Source organism: Trametes versicolor, assembly GCF_000271585.1.
Source record: "Trametes versicolor FP-101664 SS1 unplaced genomic scaffold TRAVEscaffold_11, whole genome shotgun sequence".
Classification (NCBI taxonomy): Eukaryota; Fungi; Basidiomycota; class Agaricomycetes; order Polyporales; family Polyporaceae; genus Trametes; species Trametes versicolor.
Genome location: NW_007360331.1, coordinates 303,529 through 326,642, shown reverse-complemented (window position 1 = coordinate 326,642; position 23,114 = coordinate 303,529). Strand labels below are relative to the sequence as shown.

Below are 23,114 nucleotides of genomic sequence, written 5' to 3'. Positions count from 1 at the left end.
CCCAATCCTTGGCGCGTTTTAGCAAGCCTGTGAGGCAGAAGCATACTGCTATGGTCGTGGTCGTGGTCAAAGAATGAGACGCTCATTCTAGCGCTTGTGGCAGCGCCGGCTCGAAGGTCGAAAGTAAAATCAAGAACTGTTATAAAGTGTTTAGTACAACCACATACAGGATACAATCTCATCAGCCTTCGTCATAAAAGTACTGTGCTAGGTCCGTCACCGATTCCTGCTCTGACAATTGTTTTCAGAAAACTGTCAAGCGGCCGGAAGCACGGTCGTCCCGAGCGACTCGCCGACTTTGACGAGAGTCTCGATTGGTACGGCCGCGTTCTTAATCAGATCGTCGTCGAACCTGCACCACATCAATGTGTGAGTACTACGCCACCGAGCGATGAGGTGAATGAATACGCACCGCATGAGCCCCTTCGGGAAGAGCGCGACGACGGTGCTCCCGCCGTACGCGAAGTAGCCAAGCTCATCGCCGCGATTGACGTTCGCGCCCTTCTGCGCGCCCCCGGTCCACTTGATGCTGCCGACCTGCGCGGAAGCATTAGCGAGATCTTCCCTGTGATACGGTGTACCTTAGACGCGAATGGGACATACGAGCATGGCGCCAATGGCTACGAACGCGACAGGCGTATGCGTGTGCGTGTGCGTCATATACAGCACTGCGCGCTTATTGGCGGTGAACACATCGAACCCAGGCTCATTCACCGCTTGTGGGTTGACTGCGATGCGATGCATGTCAGCGTACCGCGGCGGATATCCTACAGAGCCTAGAGACGTGCACTCACCGGTGTAGTACTCGCCCGCAATCTCCGTAACATCCCCGATTATACCGTCGATCGGACTGTGGAAGCGGTGATAATCCATGGGAGCTAGCCTATGTGCGTGTGAGTGCAGTAGGATATACTTAAGCGGGCACTGGTCGCCCTACCTGAAGACGGCGACGCTCGCGTCCTCGAATGTACGGGCTTGTTCCGAGTCTGCTGCGACTCCGAGTAGGTTGGGGATGGTGAAGTTGCTACCCTTAATCCTAACGGACCAAGGATAGCATAAATGAACATTCATCCATTGATGCGGCATGGAGTAAAGACGTACCAAAACTGTTTCGCAAGATCGACACTGGGGTACACCGTCAGTCGACAATCTGCCGCGCTGCAGAACCCGGAAATATCGGCCGCATTCTGGACGGGGCGGACGTCCGACCTCAACTTCCTGCACGATGTAAGAATGTGAATGGGTGACGCGAACGCAGGCAACACGTACCGGTAAAAGAAGTCGTTAAAGCAGGCATATTTGGTGATGTCTGGTTGCTCCAATTCGTCTACGCTGATGCCATACGTCTCTATAAAGGACGGGATAGACTTGACCGACTCTGGGGAGTCGTATATCTTGCCTTGCTGATAGAACGCAATCAGTGAATACTAGCAGTCAGACAAGTAAATCATACGCACGCGAATGGAGAGATCCTTGAGGACGGTCTCAACAGATTTGTTGTGGAGGAGTTTGACTTGTGTGCCGCCGTAAAATAGCAGGTGCATCCCCAGTCTACATCATGGTTCCTCCGGGATCAGCATATGCAATCGACACAGCTTGTTCAGGACTCACCTCGGGTAGATAGGCATGCTTTCAAATATGCGCTCGCCTGTTGAACGGACGATCACAAAGTTCCCGACATGGTACTGGCTCGCGAGCTGCTCGATTCCCGGAACGAGTTTATTAACCAGTGGGATGTTATGCAACATGTGCATTGGCGCATGGATACCGTGCTTGACGTCACCATGGTCCTCCGAGTGCTCGACCAACTTCTCGAGCGCGGAGGCCGCAATTCCTGGATCTTGAGATGCAGCCGGGAGGTTATCAGGATGAGCGGTCTCTACGGGCTTGGTGTCGGCGACGTGTGCGGGGATGTGCGACATGATGTTGCGATGAGGGGGTTGTGATGGTGGTGGTGGTGGTGGTCGGGGAAAGAGTTGTGTTGGTAGTTCGCCCCATGGCGATGTTAAATATATATTCTGAGGAGCTAACTGTCAGTGGAGGCGGATGGGATATTTTTAGACTGCATGTGCTTCAAGGTACGGCTTTCTATTAATTAGTCTTCAAGAACGGTGACGTAATGAGCTACCTGGCCCTATGCGGCCCGCATCCGCCGAGACGCATCTGAGCTGCAACATACAATGCTGCCTTCTCAGGCCACTTTATTGGGAGTATTGAGAGAGAATCCGTGATATAGAATGGCAAGAGGTGTGCCGACGTCGTGGTACGGAGAGAGGAACGAAGAAGGAATTCGTGCGCTACTGAACGCCTCGGCAAATGCCGATGAATAGGCGCTCACTCGGCTCGCCACCGTAGCCGCTGTTCTGCCAGCTTTGTAAGTACTGGCCACACATGTTACCAAAAGTGACCTAAATTCTGGAAAACAGAAACAAGTAGAATATGTGAGCAAAAGCAGCCAAGTATCCCCGAATCGCACCCTAAATATTATCAGAATCGCTACATCAGGTCGCAATGACTTCAGTCTTCATTAAGTTGCCAGCTGCTAACAAACGACGAGATGATCAGGTGTGTATACAACGCTCATGATACCTGGTACACTGGAAGAAACCAATACATGCATAACGAGAATCTAAGCATACACCTCACCGGGCTCCTCCTTCGCGTAGTAGTCCTTCGCAAATTCTTCCAGCGAGAACTTGGGGATGTCCGGGTACAGCTCGCGCGCGTCGAGGAATCCCAGCCGCTTCGCGTTCTCCAGCGTGTTCTCGCGGAGGATGTGCAGGCTGTACATGTACTGGGCCCAATTGACGCTCATTACCGCTAGGACATTGGCAGGGTCTTTTGCGAGCGTCGCCTTGGCCTCTGCGATCTGCTTCAAGAGATCCTCGGCCGTGATCTGGAGGTAATACGTCATTTAGTGAGTGGACGGAGGTGCGTGACAGAAACACCGGTACTCACGTAGACGCGCTTGGCTTTCAGAACATCAGCTTCGCCCGAGAGGCGCTCTCCAATCTCATGCGCCTCGAGCTGCGTCACCTCATCCTCCCAGATAATGACCGCCTGGTACAGGGTGCGCGGATCGGCGACGATGCGCGCGACGTAGGTCCCGATATGCGCGATGTCCGTAACCAGCATCTTGTCGTCTCCCGGCCCATGGATCTGGTATGTCAGGGGCTTGAGCCTAGAAGCGCTGCGCGTCGGCAGAGGTAGCGTGAGCTGCATCCACCAGCCCACGTCGATGAACGTGTAGGGCACGCCGAGCTCCTTGACGAACTCGCGAATCGCGAGTTTCTAGAGGGAAAGGCGGTTAGAAAAACAATCGCGGACGCATAAACGTGGGGAGCAGCGCACCGTGTCGCCTAGTTCTCTGACGCCCTTCTCGGTCGGGGTGGCAAAATCGCACGGGATGACGCGCTGTACCCCTACTTCCTTCGCGGCGCGGAGGGCGTCCTTCTGGTCCTCGAGCGAGCGGGCATCTACAGCGCTGATGAAGATCGCCACCCCGACAAGGGCCTCCTTGAGCTTCTCGACACCGTTTTTAAGGTCTCCAAGGCGGATCTCGACGCCCGATTCCCGAAGGCTCTCGACTGCGGGCTTCGAGGCGGAGGCGGGGCGAACAAGTGCCGCGACGCGCTAAAGCGGTACGAGTGAGTGTTCGACTCGTAGGATACGTTGGAAGTAAGATGTGAACTCACGAAGTTGCCAGTTGCGAGAAGGCCGGTAACAATGCTCTGGCCAGTGTTTCCAGAGGCACCTACTACAAGAACGAGGGGTTTCGTGGACGCCATGGAGGGTTTGGGGTCGAGGTGAGAGGGTTCGTTTGGGTTTCCGAAAAGTACGGAGTACGATTGTCGTTTATATACGTCTGAGGAAAGTCCGATCTCGGCTTCGCACACCGCGTGGGTGTCCAGAAGACATCATAGTCAGCAGAGGATAGCAAGGATGTGCTGCAGGTCCGGATATCGAGTCGGCTTTGTACGGATAGCGACTCAGTTTGCTCGACGTCGCGGGCTGTTCAAGCGAAGGGTCCGTATCACGCAGCAGGGGATGGCACTCTTCCCGGAGTATGAGTCAGTCTGTAAGGAGTATGAAAGGCCGTTAGTAATATATGAGCAGGGGGAAACACTCAATGTCTAGGAAGGTTTTGGAGGATACGGAGAAACGTAAGTACGAGGAGTTGGATTAGACGCCGGCCTTCTGCGTCTTTGGCGAAGTGGCCAGAACGATTGGTGTGCTTATCTCGCCCAGTATCTGCTTCCTAATCAGCTTACAAACGCCTTAGTATCCCAGTAGTCGGACATAAGTAGCAGTACTTACGTTAGTCAGTGACACTGGCCCTGGGGTCGTTCACTTCAAACATAGCGGCACTATGCTCCCTACTAGTTAGCCCAGCAGGGCGTATGTGGTCGTTCCACATGAGATGAAAGGGTAGGCGTGGTCACTAAATACTAAGCAAGTACTCGACGCGGAATTTTGAGGTAACCGGGTTGGTTTTCCGAACACATGATTGTGCTGCTAGTATATCTATGATCATCACTCAGATACGTCCTTGCTCTAAAGGAACTCACATTCCATGCCTTCAGCCACGCCTTCCGTCTCGATACAGCATACATAAACAAGCGACGCTTCTAGTTTAAGCACGCGATCAGACCCCAAGGAACTCCTTGCCAGGCTCCGGCAACGTGTAGTACTCCTTCGCGAACTCCTCCAGGGTGAGCTTTGGCAGGTCCGGGTACAGCTCCTGCGCGTCCAGGTACCCGAGCGCCTTCGCGTTCGCGAGCGTGTTCTCGCCGAGGACGTGCAAGCTGTACATGTACTCGTTCTGCGACTGCATCGCGTGCGCCAGGTAGCTTGTCGGGTCTTTCGCGACCGCCGCGTCCGCCTGCTCCCCGAACTTCTTGATATCCTCCGCAGTGAGCTATCGCGTGAATTCCCGCTTGTCAGCTCCTCGTCCTCGCGCAAACCGACGAGGACAGCACTCACGTAGGTCCGCTTCGCCTTGAGCACCTCCGCCTCGCCGGAGACGCGCTCGCCGATCTCGTGCGCCTCGAGCTGCGTGAGCTCGTCCTCCCACACGATCACCGCCTGGTTCAGCGTGCGCGGGTCTGCGACGATGCGCGCGACGAACACGCCGATGTGGTGCAGGTTCGTGACAAGCATCTTGAGCCCGCCCGGGCCGTGCAGCGCGTAGGTCACCGCCTTCCACGCGTCTGGCACCGCGCTGCGCGTCGGGAGCGGGAGGGAGAGCTGCATCCACCAGCCGACGTCGATGTACGTGTGCGGCACGCCGAGTTCCTCGATCAGGTCGCGGATCTCTAGTTTCTGCGCGGTATAATTTCAGCGGACTGCTAGGGCTGAGATGAGTCTTAGAGGAGGTGGCATACCGCGTCGAGGAGGTGGCGCACACCGCGCTTTCCGGGAGTACCGAAGTCGCAGGGAACGAAGCGCTTCACGCCGACCTCCTTTGCGGCGCGGATGATGTCCTTCTGCGATTCGATGGCGGACGCGATGACCGCGCTGATAACGATGTCGACGCCGGAGAGGACCTCTGTCAGCTTCGCGACGCCGTCGGTGAGGTCGCCGAGGCGGATCTCAACGCCGGACGCGCGGAGTGCCTCCGTGGTCGGCTTGGACTGCGATGCGGGGCGAACGAGCGCCGCGACGCGCTGCACGATGAAAGAAAGAGTAAGCATCTGGAATCGCTGCGTGCGAGCCACGGGTGAAAGTAACGCACGAAGTTACCAGAGGCGACGAGGCCCTTGACAATGCTCCCGCCAGTATGCCCGGTCGCGCCGACCACAAGCACGAGAGGAAGAGAGGTGTTGCTCGCCATGTTGGAGGATTTGTAGCTGGGGTGTGCTGTAGTTGTAGAGGTGCTGGAGTTGCGTTTCGCTGGCCGGATGTCGGTAGAAAGGCACCCCGCTCCGCTGCATATATGTACGCGCGAAGGCCGATGTCGGGGAACACATCTGCGAGCTCGCTCTTTTACCAATCGTACATGGATGCGAAGGGGTTTCGCTTCGGACCTCTTGTATGTCGCGAGGATTCACGTCAAAAGATTGAAGCGCTCGGGTTATCCCCCGAAGCCGCCCACCCCCGCTCAAACAGCACGCGGTTGCTGACCTAGTATGTCGTAATCCCGTGTTAGATTGTCTCACTTGAAGAGATAGAAGTGTACAACGTTGCTTACTGAGCTGTAACTCAGTGCGGTCGGACTTTGCTTAAGGCCCAAGTTCAACCGCCTACGATTATCGGTGGGGCGGATATTTGGATCCGTGCGTTTTTGGCCCTCGCGAGTCCCCCTTGTGGCAACGGTGGGGAAATCACAGGTCATTTGAGAGCAGTTTGGACAGAATCGATGGGAGTCAATCCCGCGGACCCCGCGCATGTTGTCGAGGTCGAAGTTCCGACCGGCGGAAGTACTTGAGACATGGGTGTTCCACATCTAATCGGGAGTCCCGGTAATACCACGGCAAGTCGGTTATCTCTTCAGAGGCTAGGCACAGACTGGCATAGTGGCACTTGCTGAGCCGAAAGGTGTTGGCGCATCCAGGCCTAGCTCATGAAAGTACGCTGGCATGACGTCCTGCGATCGGGTCAATCGTTGTATTCCGCAAGGTCCTTGAAGATGTTCACAGTAGATGACTGTGATAAAGATACGAAGAAATGTCTTGGAGTCTTGCATGAACTTTACTGGACTTGACTTTCGTAGTAAGCCCCGGATCGCCGTCCACTTTCTTCACGTAGCCACTGATGACCCACACTTATTGGCCCACCCCACAAGCATGACAGTATGTTGAAGCTATCTTGCACCAGAACAGTATATACAATCTCTCTACGCTTTCATTGCGATGTGATTATAAGATTATGATAGAACAGGAAGTCGGCCACGTACTTTGCTGCATTTTGGACCCGCTGGCATCCCATAAGATCGTCTTAGAAGCGATTCTTGGCGCACAAGCCTATTATGTGCAATTTAATCTCTATATGAGGAGCGGATATTCTGGGCTAACCAGCCACCTTTATTGCGAGGTCCAGGCGGTGGATGGGAAGAGAGAAAGGTCGCTTCGGCCTTTTCCGGTTGCTTGGTATAATCCTTATCTCGATTCAGCGTTTACATAGGCGCCCGCATAATCTCCTTGGCCGGCGGTGCTCCCCGTACTTGTTTCCTCCGAACTTGCTCTGCCAGTCGCTTGCTTCATGCTCTCATATCCGGTTCATGCATGTTGAGGTGCGCCATCAAGTTTATAGAGAGGCTCGTATCAGTATACAGTCATTAGTACTCACCGCACGCTTCAGTGACGCTGGAAACCGTTTGAAGAGTCTTCGACTTCTCATAAGTGGAACTCATCTTATTCGCCCTTTTTGTAACCATTTCTGTCTGATTGGTGAACGTAGCCTCTACTTGGGGCTCTTTGTAGATCCTGAGAATGCTGATCACAGACGTGGAGGGACAAATCCATCCTCAGCCCTCCGGTATAGGACAAGCTGAAGTGACTTGGCTTCAAAGACCGGTCGCTTAAAGGATGAACAGGTCCTTCGACTTGGACCTGCTCCGCGTTCAGCTTCATCGGGTCGTATGGGGTCTCGCAATATGACATGTGCCCACGGCAGCCGCGCACGTTTGGAACGCCAAGCAATATCGCAGACCGGTCTCACAAGGATTGCTCAGGACGGGCATACGCCCGTTGCTACATTCTGATCGATTTTCTATAGCGCTGTATGTGCCGCTGAGATACGTCGCCAAGAATGAGCTGTATGAAATATCATTAGTGAGTGCATGCGAAATACACATTCTATAAGAGTGCAGTACTGATCCGGGAACATGCGTTTCCTTGTTTTTCTTATCCACAGATAGTATGCTTAGCGTGTACGGGAGCAGCCCTCACGGGGCGCTATTCCATCGATGCAATAGATTCTATGAATATCGGGATTACTTCGCTTGGCGCCAGGTGGCCGACTACGCCGGGCCACGAGTGACCTCTCAAATACACCACCCCTTCCTCTGGTATGTCTCCACCACACTGATTGTATTCGGGTAGCTGATCCGTTGACAGAAAGTGGCAGTCTCGTGCGACTGCGCCCTTTATATAGATGACCAATGTTCCACGGTGAGACGCTCTCGTACCTCGGAGGTTCTTGCATTGACTCGCAACATAACGCAGCCTGGACCTCAAATATGTATTCCACTCCTTGTATATGTCACAAGCTCACCCTAGTTACCGCCATACCCGCGCCCGACTGCACACTCTCCTCCTTGTGACGGTCTACACACTTTGCTCTTCATACAGATGTCGAAATTGCACGACACCCACTCAGCGACAGCCTACTCAAGGCGCAAGCTGTCTGGTATCGCCATGATGGTTTTCTCAGCTTTCGGCGGTATACTTTTCGGTTACGACACTGGTACCATCTCAGGGATCCTCCGCATGGACGATTGGCTCAGGACGTTCGGCGACCCGGTCTCTGGGACACAAGGACCCGACTTGCGATTTGAACTCCCCACCGCGCTGGAGTCCGTCGTCGTCTCCCTTCTTTTTGCTGGAACAGTTGTCGGCGAGTACCACACTTCATACCGGCACTTTACCCTCCAATTACTGACATAAGCACTCGATGCAGGAGCCGTAGTTGGCGGTCCAGTAGCAGATGCGGTGGGACGTCGCATAGGCATCATGGTCGCATGTGTCATATTTTCCCTCGGCATTGCCCTACAGACCGGGGCGTCCACCCTCCCCATGTTCATCGTTGGTCGCTTTTTCGCTGGATCAGGCGTTGGGCTTGTATCCACCCTCGTGCCCATGTACCAATCGGAGTGCTCACCGAAGTGGATTCGCGGGGCCATCGTCGCCTCTTACCAATGGGCAATCACGATCGGAATCCTAGTTGCATCGGTGGTGGACAACGCCACAAAGGATCGCGCCAACCATTCCGCCTGGCGGCTCCCGATATCACTCCAATTCATCTGGGCGAGCATCTTATTTGTGGGTATGATGACGCTCCCCGAGGTACGAAGCTCCTCCCGCAGCGCATGGCGGCCGGTCATCGTGCGCTGACATAGCATATATAGACTTCGAGGTGGCTCATCAAGACAAACCGTCGACACGCAGCTGCCCAGTCGCTTTCGCGTCTTCTAGGTGTGAACGAGGATCACCCTGATGTGCAAACGGAACTCGACGAGATATCGACGTCCTTGAACGAGGAGAATGCGATGGGCCAGAACACGTACCGGGACTGTTTTCGGTCGTCGCCCAACAAGATCGCCCTTCGGACGCTTACAAGCATTTCCGTGCTGTCTCTACAACAGCTAGCCGGCGTCGTTTTCATCGGATCATGCAAGTCTCGCATATGTCACTATCGCCAACCTACTGCTGACCTACTACCACACAGACGGAACCACATTCTTCGCCAACGCCGGGGTACAGAACCCATTCCTAGTTTCCGTTGTAGTAAACGTCGTGCAAATGGCCATGACGCTCCCCGGGATCTGGGGCGTCGAACGTTTCGGGCGGCGCCCGCTCCTACTCTGGGGCGCCATCACCATGTCCGTCTGCGCGTACCTCATCGCGATCCTCGACGTCGCCACATCGGTGCACAACCTCGCTCCGCAGCGCGCAGTCATCGCGCTCGTGTGCATCTTCTTCGCCGCATACGCGTCGACGTGGGGCCCGGTGGCGTGGGTTCTCCCCAGCGAGATCGTGCCGCTCAACGTGCGCGCCAAGGTCGTGTCGCTTTCGGTTGGCATTCACTGGTACGTTGTCTCGGCGCCCGACATGCCCCCTCTGATTTCTCACTTTTGGCTGCTATGCTCTCAGGCTGTGCACCTGGGCGGTGTCCTTCGCCTCCCCGTACCTGGCTAACTCGGGGCCCGGGGACGCGGGCCTGGGCGCGAAGATCTTCTTCATCTGGGGCTCGACGACCGCTATAGGCGCGCTATTCGCACTATTCTGCGTCCCGGAGACGAAGGGGCTCGCGCTCGAGCAGATCGACGAGCTTTACCAAAACTCGACTCCGCTCACGAGCGCACGCTACGGGCGCACACTCGTCGCACAAGGCAGGGCACGCAATGCAGCGCGAGGGCTCATTGGCTCAGAAGAAGTTGGGGCGGCGGAGCTCGACGAGCAGGAAAAGGATGACCTGGTTAGCGGATCAGTCAGCAGCGTTGTGGCGCCCCTTCGCTGAGAGCAGGGCCCGGGTTCTAGTCCGGTACGTGTCTCAACGTGACGGGCGGAAATATGATCTTCGTTCAGAGCTGGACGCCCGTGTGACCTCCCGTCTGGAAATACAGCTCGCGGCCTCTCATCGGCGCCCGCCATGTTCCCTGGCGCGGGATACTTTCTCAGATTTCCTTCCCGTGTCCGCGGTTCCCGAAGGAAGAGCATAACTCCGCATCCTATCTTTAGGCAGCAAGAAGCCTCCAAACAGCTCATGTGCGCTTCGCGGAACCACTGCTGGAAGTGGCGGGAGCCCTTGTCTATCCGTATGTACTTCCTCGCTCGCCATCTACCATGAAGTATGACGAATTTCACCGGCGGCTTCGCTCGTGCCGCCCGACGGCCGCGGTACGAGAGCCTCGGTTTTATGCACTCTGGGCCTGTGCTACGATGCGCTTGAGCGTCGCATCTGGCACGTCCTCCGAGCAGTGTGCTCTCACCTCACTTCGACTAGCTTGTGATGTCGAAAGAGCCAGTAACTTCTGAGCGACCACTCGCTGGCCTAGCGATGGTCGTCTTCGCATCCCTTGGTGGTACCCTGCAAGGCTACGACACCGGTACTATCAACGGGATTCTTCAAATGCGCGACTGGCTACAGACGTTTGGGGACCCTGTCGCGGGAAGCACACAGGCTCAGTTATCCATCACAACGGCTATGGAGTCTGTTGTGGTCTCAATCCTGTCCGCCGGCACACTACTAGGTTCGTAACTCCGTCCTTTTGAGAGATAATTCTACGCTGCTCACTATACACAACCATAGGAGCCCTGAGCGGTGGACCCACTGCCGACGTCCTCGGGCGCAGAACCGGTATCATGGTTTCATGCATCATCTTCTCCCTTGGCATCGCGCTTCAGACTGGATCGTCCAACCTGCCCACCTTCATCGTCGGACGTTTCTTTGCGGGCGCAGGCGTCGGTCTCGTGTCGACACTCGTTCCCATGTACCAGTCAGAATGTGCGCCGAAGTGGATCCGCGGCGCCGTTGTATCCTGTTACTCCTTGGCGATCACGATCGGCCTGCTGCTTGCGTCTGTGATCAATAACGGGACTAAGGATCGTGCAGACCACTCTGCCTGGCGGATTCCCATCGCTGTACAGTTCATATGGGCGTCGATACTGTTCGTCGGCATGCTTTGGCTACCCGAGGTACTGTGATCTCCTTGTCCGTATAGAAGATCGTACCCTTACCAGTGTTTGCTAGACTCCGCGCTGGCTTGTGAAAGAGAATCGCCAAGCTGCGGCGGCGAAGTCGCTTTCGCGCCTCACGTCGCTGCCCATGGACCACCCCTCCGTGCAAGCAGAGCTCCAGGACATTCGCGTTGTGTTGCAGATCGAGCGCGAGATGGGCGAGAGCACGTACAAGGACTGCTTCCGCTTGAACCAGAACAAGACTGGTCTGCGCACGCTCTCGGGGATCGTCATACTCGCGCTGCAGCAGCTCACCGGCATCAACTTCCTCTTCTACTGTAAGCTTCTGTTCAATAAGCTTCTACTCATCTCTCATTATTTACCGCAGACGGCACGACCTTCTTCGCACATGTCGGCATCCGGAACCCGTTCCTCGTCTCCGTCGCAAACACGATCGTGAACATGGGCATGACGCTCCCCGGAATGTGGGCTACCGACCGGCTGGGCCGCCGCCCACTGCTCCTGTGGGGCGGCGCCGCCATGTCCGTGTGCTCGTTCCTCATCGCGATCCTGGGGGTGACCACTTCTGTGGCGGACATCGAACCGCAGAGGGCGATCATTGCGTTGATGTGCATCTACATCGCTGCGTTCGCATCGACGTGGGGCCCCACGGGGTGGGTCGTCGTCGGGGAGATCTTCCCGCTGAACGTGCGCGCGAAAGCTATGTCGCTCTCGATCGCCTCTCACTGGTGCGTGCTCTATCCTTCCCCGACGTGGCCATATACCGCTCACTATTAATCTACATATATAGGCTCTGGAACTGGGCAATCTCATTCGCAGCGCCGTACCTCGTGAACTCCGGTTCCGGAAATGCCAACCTTGGCGTTAAAGTCTTCTTCATTTGGGGTTCGACGTGCACCCTCGGAGTGCTTTTTGCATACCTCTTCATCCCTGAGACCAAAGGCCTAGCATTGGAGCAGATCGATCTGTTATACCAGCATTCGACTCCTCGCACAAGCGCTAGCTACGGTCGAGGCCTTCTTGTCGAAGGCAGGGCTTTCATGGAGCCGACGGGAGAGACAGAGGGTACGGATGAGAAGCTAGAGGTTGGCTTAGGACTTTCCTCTGTCTAGAGGGGACCTGTCTAGTACACTGAGCTACCCTTGATCAAAGATCCATGGGACACAGTCAAGTTCTGCACATTGCCCGCTCCCGCGTCGCGTTACGTATATATATGAGCGCTAGCGCGCAAGGATTTGCGTGGGCGCTTTCGATTTTCCACTCATACCACGACCACGTTTACGCTCAAAAGCATGATGAGACCCTCAAAACTCGAGGACCGAAGCGAGAAAATGTACGTACGGCTATTATATGCTGCTTTCGAAATCGTGTCTTAGACGTCGTGAAGATAGACGATATTTTCGGCACCTGTCCCTTCGTGTGAATCTGACGCGTCGGCGGTGGCTTCACAGCATACCGGGGAAGCACTGCGAGCCCCCACGGCACACGCATTTATTCTGTTCAGCCAAGCTTTTTTTTCGCACAAAGACGTCGCGTATGGCTCACACCGTGAAGTAGATGACTCAGGCCCAAGGGTGCCGTTTCGTTTCGCCTCCCTCGAGCGTGAGAAGTGAACTCTGTCATGAAGGGTCGAACAGCTTCCCTTCAGGGCGCAGCGATACACGGAACCGTGTCTATGTACGTCTGTTATCTCAGCCCTCTACTTGCGGTCTCCTTTCGTACTGTCACTGTCTACACTGTCTAACGCACCGTCACTTCCTTTGAGATAGGTCGTTACCTCTGCAAACGACTATAGGTGAACCACGATGTTAGACATGGCTCTCTCAAAATCTAGCAGGAGGCATCTCGCAGGGATCGCAATGGCGACATTCGCATCCTTCGGCGGCATTCTTCTCGGTTACGATACCGGGTCGATAAATGGTATCCTGCAAATGCCCGACTGGTTGAAGACATTCGGAGACCCCACTCCAAACGTAGGGACCACTGCGGTACACTTCTCTATCGCGACCCCCACTGAATCACTCGTGGTCTCTATCCTCTCCGCGGGCACATTCCTGGGTCAGTTTGCCACCCTATCGACGGTGTTGACCTTCAGTACTGAGTACCTCATCCACAGGTGCTCTGGGCGGCGCACCCGTCGCCGATATAACTGGGCGCCGAACTGGCATTCTGATCTCATGCGTTGTCTTCTGCCTCGGCGTCGCTCTCCAAACCGGGGCGTCTACTCTGCCCACTTTCATTGCCGGCCGCTTCTTCGCGGGCTTCGGTGTCGGCCTCATATCCACCCTCGTGCCCATGTACCAGTCCGAGTGCTCGCCGAAGTGGATCAGAGGCGCTGTCGTCTCCTGCTGGTCTTTGACAATCACAGTCGGCCTCCTCCTCGCTTCGGTCATCAACAACGCTACGAAGGCTCGCCCGGATCATGGCGCGTGGCGAATTCCCATCGCGATCCAGTTTGTGTGGGCTTTCATCCTATTTGTCGGAATGCTGTGCCTCCCTGAGGTAACGTGGAATATTGCCTTCGTGAACTTAATTTCACAATCTGGCCGCATTTGCAGACACCGCGGTGGCTGATGAAGGAGAACAGGGAATCGGCTGCGTCGAAATCGCTATCCCTCTTGACAGGATCTCCCCCGGATGATGTAACAGTACAGACGGAGCTTAAGGTCATCCGGGAAGCACTGCGAACGGAAGACGAAGCGGGCGAGCGCACGTATCGCGACTGCTTCCGGCTCACTCCCAACCGGATCGCCCTACGCACCTTGACCAGCATCGTGATCCATGCATTGCAACAATTATCGGGCATAACCTTCATCTTCTATTGTAAGGACTCCTTTGTCTCTCTAGCCTTCGCTGTACGCAAGTTCTCATGTGCTCGCGTATGCAGACGGGACCACCTTTTTCGCCAACGCGGGCATCAAAAATCCTTTCCTAGTGAACGTCATCGTCAATATCGTGAACATGTGCATGACACTCCCTGGCATCTGGGGTGCGGACAAGCTTGGCCGCCGCCCACTTCTCATCTGGGGCGCCGTAGTGATGTGTGTTTGCGCCTATCTCGTGGCCATTCTCGGGGCTGCCGTCCCGGTGCAGGATATCGCGTCTCAGCGCGCAGTCATCGCGCTCGTATGCATCTACATCGCCGCATTCGCGGCGACCTGGGGCCCGCTCGCGTGGGTTGTCGGAGGAGAGATCTTCCCGCACAACATCCGTGCGAAGGCGGTATCGCTCTCAGTTGCGTCTCATTGGTGAGCCATTCTACTGCCGCAGACCCCGTTGGAACATGGGCTGAGCATCCGCATACGCCAGGATCTGGAACTGGGCAATCTCGTTCGCTGCGCCATACCTCGTCAACTCCGGCAAGGGCAACGCCCATCTGGGCGAGAAGGTCTTCTTTATCTGGGGCTCCATGTGCGCGGCCTGCGTGCTGTTCGCGTGCTTCTGCATACCCGAGACGAAGGGTCTCTCGCTCGAACAGGTCGACGTCCTCTACCAGCATTGGTCCCCCGGATCGGCCCGTAGGTTCCGCACGGGGACGCTCGAGGGTGGCGCTGGCAGCAGGATGGAGAAAGCAGCTGCCGATGTTGACAAGAAGGATGAAGGGTCATGGGAGTTGGCTGTAGAGACGATCCCAGTCCTCGACGTGTGATAGGTGAGCGCTGTCTTCCGCTTCGTTTGACTACATCACGGCGTTCTGACCGGGATCATGCACCGCGGCGCCCATGCTGCTCAGCTGTCTAGGGACACTGCAATCACCTTCTGTGTAACCTTAATCATTGCCCTGGCGGACCCGCGCGGGTTTTGCGCCCGGTCACACGAAGGCGACGGATATGGAGAGGTATCGTATCCGACGCCGGCATTAGCAGTCTGAACCACCTATCCGAGGAGTGGTGGCGGTTGAATGACTGCCTTCTAACGCCCGGGCTGACAGTAACGGCAGGTCATTCACCGCTTCTGAGTATCATCTCCCTCGAGGAAGGTTTCTGGACGTAGGAAGCTGCATGCTATCCGCAGTCTGCTGCACCCACGGCTGTCGTACGCTCCCGCATTTATAGCTAATGCCCTCCTAAATCCTACCGGGTCCTCTTCAAAGCGTGGACTCGAGAACGTTATTCGTTGATGTTGAGCGCGAGAGCATAATATGGCGCTGCAATTTTTCTCATACCTAAGGCTCGGTGAGGTCGCCCACAGTGACGTTTCATATAATGAATCTGACTTGACCTCTTATAGTGGCTGAGATGCGCAAAGAGATGTGGTCGTCTTTCAATACGCGCCGTCGTCAGATGCGCCAGGCGTCTCAAACGCTTCTATGCCACCTACACGTTTTTCGGATCCATTCACCCTCTGATGCGGTACACCGACCACCTGGTGCCCGACCTTACATTGAGGGTGACAAGCTCGTAGGTAAGGTTTACCCCATGACCTCCTCGTATCACGCAGCTGTTTGCCATTCTGGATGACCCGCACAGCGCAGACTAGCATAAGTTGCTTCAAAGGGTCGGACACGATCTAGCGGTCGCCCCCGCCGCTTCTCGGTCACCTTTGCTGGGACGATACCTCCATACACACCCCTGTTCGTTATTGTCACCCAGTCGACTCGCGCGACAATGGCGATCACTACAGCCTCATCTGGTGGCCTTCTTACAGCGGTTCCAACAAAGGCCGGCATCTCGGGCATCGCGATGACCGCCTTCGCTGCCTTCGGTGGTATGCTCTTTGGCTACGACACTGGCACCATTTCTGGCATTATCCAGATGAACAACTGGATCATGACATTCGGGAAGCCCGACAGCAACTCGTCGACGGGCTACTCTGTCTCGACGTCCAGGGAGTCCCTCGTCGTTTCAATCTTATCTGCGGGCACGTTCTTCGGTAAGTAATCATTATTTATGCGCGGTGACGCCTGAGTCTAAGCTTCCTCCAGGCGCCCTTGCAGGAGCTCCCGCCGCCGACATCTTGGGCCGACGCATCAGCATCATGCTCACCTGCATCGTCTTTTCCCTCGGGGTGTCCCTCCAGGCGGGAGCGCCCGACTTCGCAACATTCGTAGTCGGCCGAGTCTTCGCCGGCATAGGCGTCGGCCTCGTGTCCACCCTCATCCCGATGTACCAGTCCGAGTGCTCTCCCAAGTGGATCCGAGGCGCCCTGGTTTCGTGCTACCAGTGGGCAATATCGATCGGCCTGCTTCTTTCCGCGGTCGTCAACAACGCGACGAAGGATCGTCCCGATCACTCCGCGTGGCAGATCCCGATTTCTGTACAGCTTGTGTGGGCCTTTGTGCTCTTTGTTGGGATGATCTGGCTACCTGAGGTGAGTCTTCTTGCCATCGCATCTCGAAGGTGCGTCTGATCACTCTTCCGTATCCGCAGACACCGCGTTGGCTCGTCAAGCAGGACCGTCGCGAGGATGCTGCGAAGTCCATGTCTCGCCTCAGGTCCTTGCCGGTGAACGATCCAGTCGTTCAAAGCGAACTCGAGGAGATTGCTGCAGCTTTAGAAGAGGAACGCGAGATGGATCAGAGCTCGTACGCCGACTGCTTCCGTTTCACTCGCAACAAGATCGCTCTGCGAACCCTCACTGGCATCGCTCTGCAAGCATGGCAGCAGCTCACTGGAATCAACTTCATCTCCTACTGTATGTGCCATCGTTGTTCTATGTCCTTCGTACATGTAGCTCACTCCAGTCTTTTCAAAGACGGGGTAACATTCTTCACGAGCTCCGGGATCAAGAACCCCTTCCTCGTCTCCGTCATTACGAACGTCGTCGGCACCTCCATGACCGTCTTCGGGATCTGGGCTGTCGACCGCTTCGGCCGCCGTGCGATGCTCCTGTGGGGCGCGGCGGTCATGTGCGTGTGCGAGTTCCTCGTCGCCATCCTGGGCGTGACGATCGCGACCTCGAACGTCTCCGGGCAACGCGCCCTCATCGCGCTCGTCTGCATCTACGTGGGCACGTTCGCGTCGACCTGGGGCCCGGTCGCATGGGTCGTCACCGGCGAGATATTCCCGCTCAACGTCCGCGCGAAGGGAATTTCTCTGTCTGCTGCGTCGAACTGGTAAATACCGTGTGCTCTACTGCGTATCATGCTGCACTTGCTCACTACCGCCGATGGCACGCAGGTTATGGAACTGGGCGCTGGCCTTCGCGACGCCGTACCTCGTCAACTCGGGCGCAGGTAACGCCGGTCTCGGCGTCAAGGTGTTCTTCATCTGGGGCTCAACGTGTGCGGGTTGTATCGTGTTCACGTACTTCTGCATCCCGGAGACGAAGGGCCTCTCGCTCGAGCAGATCGATTTCCTATACCAAAACTCGACACCGGTGACGAGTCCGCGATACCGCAGGCAGCTCATCGCTGAATCTGACGCAGCGGACGATGTGCGGGGCGATATGAGGGTGGCTGAGGATGAGAAGGGCGATGCGTCCTGGCAGATGCGGGAGGTGACAGGCAACGGAGTGTAGGATGGCACTGTAGTAGGAATTATTGAGACCGGTGTAGATGAATGTAGGAGCGAAGTCTCCCACGATACGGATGGGTGTTATCAAATGGGACTATTCTCAAGCAAGCACCAAGGGACAGACATCATGGTAACTCACACACTCTAGAGACAGGTAGTGGCGATGGAAGTCTGCAACTGCAAGAAGATATACTCATATCTACGACATGACCGTCATGTAACCAGAACAATGAAGCGAGACAACCAATCATATGCGCACAAGAGCACTGCGACACCCGAATGCGTGAACAGGTACTACGCACGCGGCCACCTACCAGGCTGGTTCAAGTTGCATCACAGGCGGCACGCCTCCGAACCTCGCTGCCATTTCCCCTTCAAAGCAGCCTGTGGTTGCGCCTGCGGTTTACAACTCCGGCTGGGCGCGAGTGAAGGAAACTCGCCCTCCGCATCGAGCTTAGGCTTGGACATGTTCGGCTGTTCAGCGCGCAGGGAAAGAGTCTCCGCCTTCGAGACCAGCTTTGGGGGCTCGGACGCTGTGAGAACGCGGTTTCGCCCAGGCCAACCCACCGGCACGGACGGCAACATGAGCGGGGGGCCTGCCGCTGGTGAAGACTCGGCCGAGTATGGCAGTCGAATAGCCCGGGTTGGCAAACCCGTGGATGGCGGAAGGTTGGGTGCGTCATTTGGAGTTACCCGGCCGCTGCGCAGTGGACCACCAAGTTCTGCACTGCGCGTCGCTGCTGTAGCCTTGGGGGTAAAGTTCGCCTGTACCACTGTCGCCCATGAGGAAGCCCGGGGACGGGGCGCAGAGCCATCATCTCCGGCGCGAGACACAGCGGAAGTCCGAGTCATCGTCCGGCTTGAAGCCGATTGAGAAGGACTTCGATTCGACACGCCCATGACGGCAGGGCGACCGGGTACCCCAGGCAAATTCGCACGGCTATCCGATAGCTCGAGGGCGTTGATCCACACATTCTCGAACCGCCACGCACCGCGATTCCACCGTTGTGCCAGCTCCCCGAGCAGGGTAGTCCGCCCTGGGCCAATGAGGAAGTCCCGCTTGGAGACAAGGACCATGCCGCGCTTGCAACGTGTGAGCATGACGTTCGCGCGATTGCGCGAGCGAAGGAAGCCAGGTGCCGCGGTGCGTACAGCAGAGATTACGACGTATTGGGCTTCATGCCCTGAAGGATGAAGTGATATCAGTGGTTTCCTCGGATGCGGGGGAACGAGAAGACGTACCCTGGAAGCTGTCGACGTTAAACACTTTGTCCCACTGGAGGCCCTCCGCTCTGAGATGCCTTGCGATCTCAGCTCGCTGAGCGTCGTACGGCGTGATGATGCAGAAGTCTTTCGCTTTATAATAGTTCTTGACGATGTTCACAACTGCGCGCGCCTCCTCTGTATTCTGCAAAAACAAGGCTGAGCGCTCCGGCCCTCGCAGCAGACTCAACGAGTGGATATACCTTCCAGCTGGAGCCCACACGCTCCTCTTGCCCTTTCCGCGCGTCAACGAAGAGTACGGCGCTGAAATCCGCGATCGGGTGCACAGACAGCAGCTTCTTGTCGTAGACATATTCGGAGATGAACTCGCCCAGGGGGACCGGCATGCGGTACTGCGTATTCAGGAAGTACGCGGAAGCTTTGAGGTGTTTGAAGTCGTAGATCGTCTTCATTTGCGGCGCAGTCTCCTTCCCGTACGGAGGAACTGACCCGTGAAAAATTATAGTCAGCTCCACGTCGCACGCATCAGGTGAGGGACTCACGTTGTTTCGGGTCACCAAACATGCACACCTTCTCCAGCCTGCGGAACTTATGGAAGAGATGCTACGGTAAAGCACGTCACGCATGAGCGATAATTAAATGCCGGACATGACGCAGTGCTCACCATAAACTCAAATGTATCGATCTGTGACGCCTCGTCCACGATGAGTCGCTCGACAGGGATAACGTCAAAGATCCCGCAGTTGTCGATGGCGGGGTTGGACAACATGGATATCGTGCACAAAATGACGGAAGACGATCCAAGCATGCGCTCGACATCCGCCGCATCTGCGAACAGCTCGTCGGAGCGGACAAAGCGCCCTTCAAGCTTCTTATACAGGTGCTCGTGCCTTCGTGGAGTGTCAGCAAATAAGGCATTGAAATATAGCGAGCAGGTGATCGCACCATTCGACATAGAACTCCTTCGAAACCAGTAGCTTGAAGTCGATAGCGTACTTGAGAAGCGTATCCGCGATGTTCTGCACACCGACGTTCGACTGTGCGATGACCCAAGCTGAGCTCCACTCGCGCTCCCATGAATGCAGGGCAGCTGCGATTGTCGTCGTTTTCCCTGTACCCGGCGGTCCTAAGGAATACATGACAAACGTAAACCTAGATTGATAGTCTATACAACTTACCGTGGACAACGACAAGCGGTTCATGTTGAGCCAGCATCGCGGCGACGACCTGGTTTTGGGACGGGTTGAGTTGGGCAAATTGGGGTCCGAGCGGCGGAATCGAAGACAAGCGTTGACCTCGCGGGGCCTTCTCAGTCGGGAACCATAGCACGCGAATGAACGGCGACTCGACGAGGGATGGCAAGGCACCTTGGAGGAGGTGGAGAACGAACTCGTCGCGAGCAATCTCCGAGCTCGTCAGCTCCTCGCGCCCGACAACGCGGATGCGCTCGATTTGGCCACGGAAGTTGCCTCCAGCAACTTTCACGCCGGTCTGCTTGCCTTCAGCGTGCACGGCATGTCCGACGATATTCTGCCCGTGTGTGGTCTCCATGACGATAGAGGTCTGGATGGAAGATTGTGAGAAGATAGCGGCCAGTACACAGGCCTATGGACGGAGGCCCACCTGCTTGCTCTTTCGGACGCGAGTATTGTACCGGGAATTGCGGATCACGAGCTGTCCGTCCGCGTCGATGTCCACACCGTCGAACTCGTTCTCCATTTCCGTTGGACGTTCACCTTCCAAGAGCTCGACGTTGAGGAGCAGCCGTGACAGACACGCGAGGTGTGAGTCTGGCAAGTTGCGCGTGTCGACCTTCGCTGCACATTGCACCTCCTTGAAGGAGTCCGTGCCTGAACTGTACAGGATATAAAACGTCAACGACACTCGCAAGAATAATCAAAACATGCACGTACACGGCAGAAAGCCATGCGCGGAGGCATACGTCCTCGACCTCATCTCCACACCACACAGCATGGATCCTGCTCTGATTCACGTCCGGGTGTATGCGTCTCGACGCGAAGTCCGCCGCGGTCTGAAACTTTTTGCGCCCGAACGCGAACAACGTTGACAACTCAACGCCCTTCACATGCAGCCCGCATTGTCGGTGTAGGTGCAGGGCTAGACGCGGCATGCCGAATCCGACAAGGACGCAGAGAGAGCCATCGAGAACCCGTGCCAGGTTACTCTTCCCGAGATCCTGTTTGGCGCAAGCGAAGTTGGCGTAGAAGACGTCTGTGGGTGTAGCGAAGGCGACGCCATCCAGTCCGCCGTCGTCCTTAGATAGCCGCACAGATACCCCACAGACCTGCGTAGCGTCGTCCGAGAAGTGCTTGAGGAGGGATCCCCATTGTCTCGCCGCGAGCCGGTGCAAACGGATGCGGCTGTCGTAGAGAAAATGCGGGAGGATGCTCTGGTGTAAAGTGCCGGTCTGCATGAGGGCTGAGATGACGGTGGGTTGGAGGAAGACTGAGGGAGAGCTTACAGTATAGGTGGCGCAAGTGGCAACCGGTGCGGGCGCACATGAGGCAAGATAGTTCAAACCCTTTCATCGCTGACCCTGGCGGCGAGGTTGGTGCATTTTCGCGAGGCTGGCTTCTTTTTCGGTGCGTATGAAGAAGAAAGAAGGGCGGACTGTGCTGCGGTAATGCGACCGGCGCTCCGAGTTGGGGAACCCTAGGAATAGATATGGCGACTGGCATCATAGGTCGTGGCTTGACGATTGACCAGCACGGCGTTTAAGCAGAATAGGAGAAATGGGTGTCATCGTACTATGGTAAAGAAGTTTCTTGCCCAAGCAGTCCGTCCACGCTATCGCGTTTATGATCATGATACGGGTGAACTAACCTCGCGATGTCCATGCGTATTCGTTCGTTTTCGTTGACTAAAATACATCACAGGAAACACGAACGAGAGCTGAAGATGCGCATGCACATATCAATACCGTATCCAGGCAGATAGAGGGCGAACTCACCGCCAGTCTCAGACGCCTTGCGTCACCCCGTCTACAGCGCGAACCGGGACGAGGATCTCTCTGAAGCGTTTCAGCAGCTGATCGCATCTTTTGACTTCGGAGGTGATCCATGCTTCGCCCAGATCGAGCAAGATATCCCGCCGCGTGGCTACCACAAGCTCCAACGTGGGGATGAAGTTAGACGAGAGCACTGTATCCACGAGAACGGCATGCTCCGCAAGAACGACGTCGATGAGCGCCGTGAGGTCGTCTTCAACGGGACCCCAACCACGAACATCGAGCTCCATGCGCAGGGTGTCTTCTAGGCGGAGAAGGGTGTCGCGAACGAAAGGGACCAACACATCTCGATCGAGACCGTGATCGGGTGCCTCAGCACCGTTGTTGTATATTTGAGCCATGCATTGGAGGAGCACGGTCGTCGCTGTGATGTATTTTTCCAGTATATTACTTCTTGGAGCGTCTTCGTCCTCGAGTTCCTCAGGCTGTATGTAGCGACCTGCAGCCGCGACAGCTGACACGTTTAGGCGTGAGTATCGAAGGAGACATAGAGAGTAGTACACGCACCGGAGCGGATTACAGTGCCGTCGGTTGGCGGCTTGACGTGGGGTAACAAGCCCCTAATGGCGAGAAGGACAGTGGAAGGCCGACTAGAGGAGGGAAACATGTCGTGCTCGTTGAACGCGAGAGAAGAAATTGTGGAGAGGATCCACTCGGTGCGTCGGACATCCAGGTCCAGCTCCTCCGTCGTGACGTCGGGACGGTAGAACTTCAGAGAGAAGGGGAGATACGAGTAGATGGCGTCAAGAGTGTCGTACCAGTGTGTATCTCTGAGCTCGGTCTTCACGTCTGCCAGACAGAGCACCGTGTTCGTCCACAGCGTGATCTCCGGGTACACTATCTGGCTGGAAAAGTATGGGCGCCGCTGACTGTAGTGGCTGAGGTGCACTTGGTCTAGCATCCGAAAGCACTGGATGACGTCCTGAGGCTGCAGGTCGGTGAGACATTTCGCCACGGTAGATAGTGTACCGTGGTCCATGCTGGTGTCGTACGCCATTGCGAGTAGGTCGGCGTCAAGAGTGCCCTTCAAGCCGACGTCAGCCAGGT

At 56.1% G+C, this 23,114-nt stretch overlaps 8 protein-coding genes across 8 annotated transcripts; 3 read left to right on the top strand and 5 right to left on the bottom strand.

Moving 5' to 3' along the window:
- Window positions 1-255: 255 nt before the first annotated feature.
- TRAVEDRAFT_132830 (uncharacterized protein) lies at window positions 256-1,922 on the bottom strand (the record flags this gene model as incomplete). Its single annotated transcript, XM_008044735.1, has 9 exons — window positions 256-352; window positions 413-537; window positions 604-728; window positions 795-883; window positions 938-1,036; window positions 1,102-1,218; window positions 1,270-1,403; window positions 1,458-1,551; window positions 1,612-1,922. 9 exons carry the CDS (start codon window positions 1,920-1,922, stop codon window positions 256-258), a joined length of 1,191 nt encoding a protein of 396 aa, XP_008042926.1.
- Window positions 1,923-2,629: 707 nt separating this feature from the next.
- On the bottom strand, window positions 2,630-3,788 carry TRAVEDRAFT_51648 (NAD-P-binding protein; the record flags this gene model as incomplete). Its single annotated transcript, XM_008044515.1, has 4 exons — window positions 2,630-2,896; window positions 2,959-3,291; window positions 3,352-3,633; window positions 3,696-3,788. The coding sequence occupies 4 exons, from the start codon at window positions 3,786-3,788 to the stop codon at window positions 2,630-2,632; spliced, it is 975 nt and encodes a 324-aa protein (XP_008042706.1).
- A 743-nt stretch (window positions 3,789-4,531) lies between these two features.
- Window positions 4,532-5,971, bottom strand: TRAVEDRAFT_153876 (NAD-P-binding protein). Its single transcript, XM_008044734.1, has 4 exons — window positions 5,735-5,971; window positions 5,385-5,666; window positions 4,984-5,322; window positions 4,532-4,918 (listed from the first exon to the last, which is right to left on the bottom strand). Exons 1-4 carry the CDS (start codon window positions 5,831-5,833, stop codon window positions 4,646-4,648), a joined length of 993 nt encoding a protein of 330 aa, XP_008042925.1. The 5' UTR covers window positions 5,834-5,971; the 3' UTR covers window positions 4,532-4,645.
- Window positions 5,972-8,672: 2,701 nt separating this feature from the next.
- Window positions 8,673-12,472, top strand: TRAVEDRAFT_51646 (general substrate transporter; the record flags this gene model as incomplete). Its single annotated transcript, XM_008044514.1, has 9 exons — window positions 8,673-9,005; window positions 9,068-9,347; window positions 9,388-9,748; window positions 9,813-10,137; window positions 10,666-10,912; window positions 10,972-11,357; window positions 11,413-11,677; window positions 11,728-12,088; window positions 12,151-12,472. The coding sequence occupies 9 exons, from the start codon at window positions 8,673-8,675 to the stop codon at window positions 12,470-12,472; spliced, it is 2,880 nt and encodes a 959-aa protein (XP_008042705.1).
- A 747-nt stretch (window positions 12,473-13,219) lies between these two features.
- Window positions 13,220-15,009, top strand: TRAVEDRAFT_51645 (MFS monosaccharide transporter; the record flags this gene model as incomplete). Its single annotated transcript, XM_008044513.1, has 5 exons — window positions 13,220-13,418; window positions 13,477-13,862; window positions 13,919-14,183; window positions 14,248-14,608; window positions 14,670-15,009. 5 exons carry the CDS (start codon window positions 13,220-13,222, stop codon window positions 15,007-15,009), a joined length of 1,551 nt encoding a protein of 516 aa, XP_008042704.1.
- Window positions 15,010-15,967: 958 nt separating this feature from the next.
- Window positions 15,968-17,819, top strand: TRAVEDRAFT_132907 (AmMst-1; the record flags this gene model as incomplete). The annotated part of the gene is made up of 5 exons (XM_008044733.1): window positions 15,968-16,232; window positions 16,285-16,670; window positions 16,730-16,994; window positions 17,055-17,415; window positions 17,480-17,819. 5 exons carry the CDS (start codon window positions 15,968-15,970, stop codon window positions 17,817-17,819), a joined length of 1,617 nt encoding a protein of 538 aa, XP_008042924.1.
- Window positions 17,820-18,799: 980 nt separating this feature from the next.
- TRAVEDRAFT_75854 (uncharacterized protein) lies at window positions 18,800-19,169 on the bottom strand (the record flags this gene model as incomplete). Its single annotated transcript, XM_008044732.1, has 2 exons — window positions 18,800-18,999; window positions 19,058-19,169. Coding segments are annotated over 2 exons (312 nt in total), but the record flags the coding sequence as incomplete, so codon positions are not given.
- Window positions 19,170-19,195: 26 nt separating this feature from the next.
- TRAVEDRAFT_23169 (uncharacterized protein) lies at window positions 19,196-23,046 on the bottom strand (the record flags this gene model as incomplete). The annotated part of the gene is made up of 12 exons (XM_008044343.1): window positions 19,196-19,216; window positions 19,282-19,523; window positions 19,582-19,642; window positions 19,704-19,929; window positions 19,985-20,165; window positions 20,218-20,602; window positions 20,663-20,894; window positions 20,953-21,505; window positions 21,596-21,712; window positions 21,884-21,920; window positions 22,055-22,506; window positions 22,575-23,046. 12 exons carry the CDS (start codon window positions 23,044-23,046, stop codon window positions 19,196-19,198), a joined length of 2,979 nt encoding a protein of 992 aa, XP_008042534.1.
- Between the last annotated feature and the right edge of the window lie 68 nt (window positions 23,047-23,114).

Coding starts and splice junctions, on each gene's coding strand:
- TRAVEDRAFT_153876 (XM_008044734.1), bottom strand. CDS start 5,833: ATGGCGAGCAACACCTCTCTTCCTCTCGTGCTTGTGGTCGGCGCGACC. Junction 5,323..5,384: donor TGCGCCACCTCCTCGACGCG/GTATGCCACCTC, acceptor TATACCGCGCAG/AAACTAGAGATCCGCGACCT. Junction 4,919..4,983: donor TCAAGGCGAAGCGGACCTAC/GTGAGTGCTGTC, acceptor TTCACGCGATAG/CTCACTGCGGAGGATATCAA.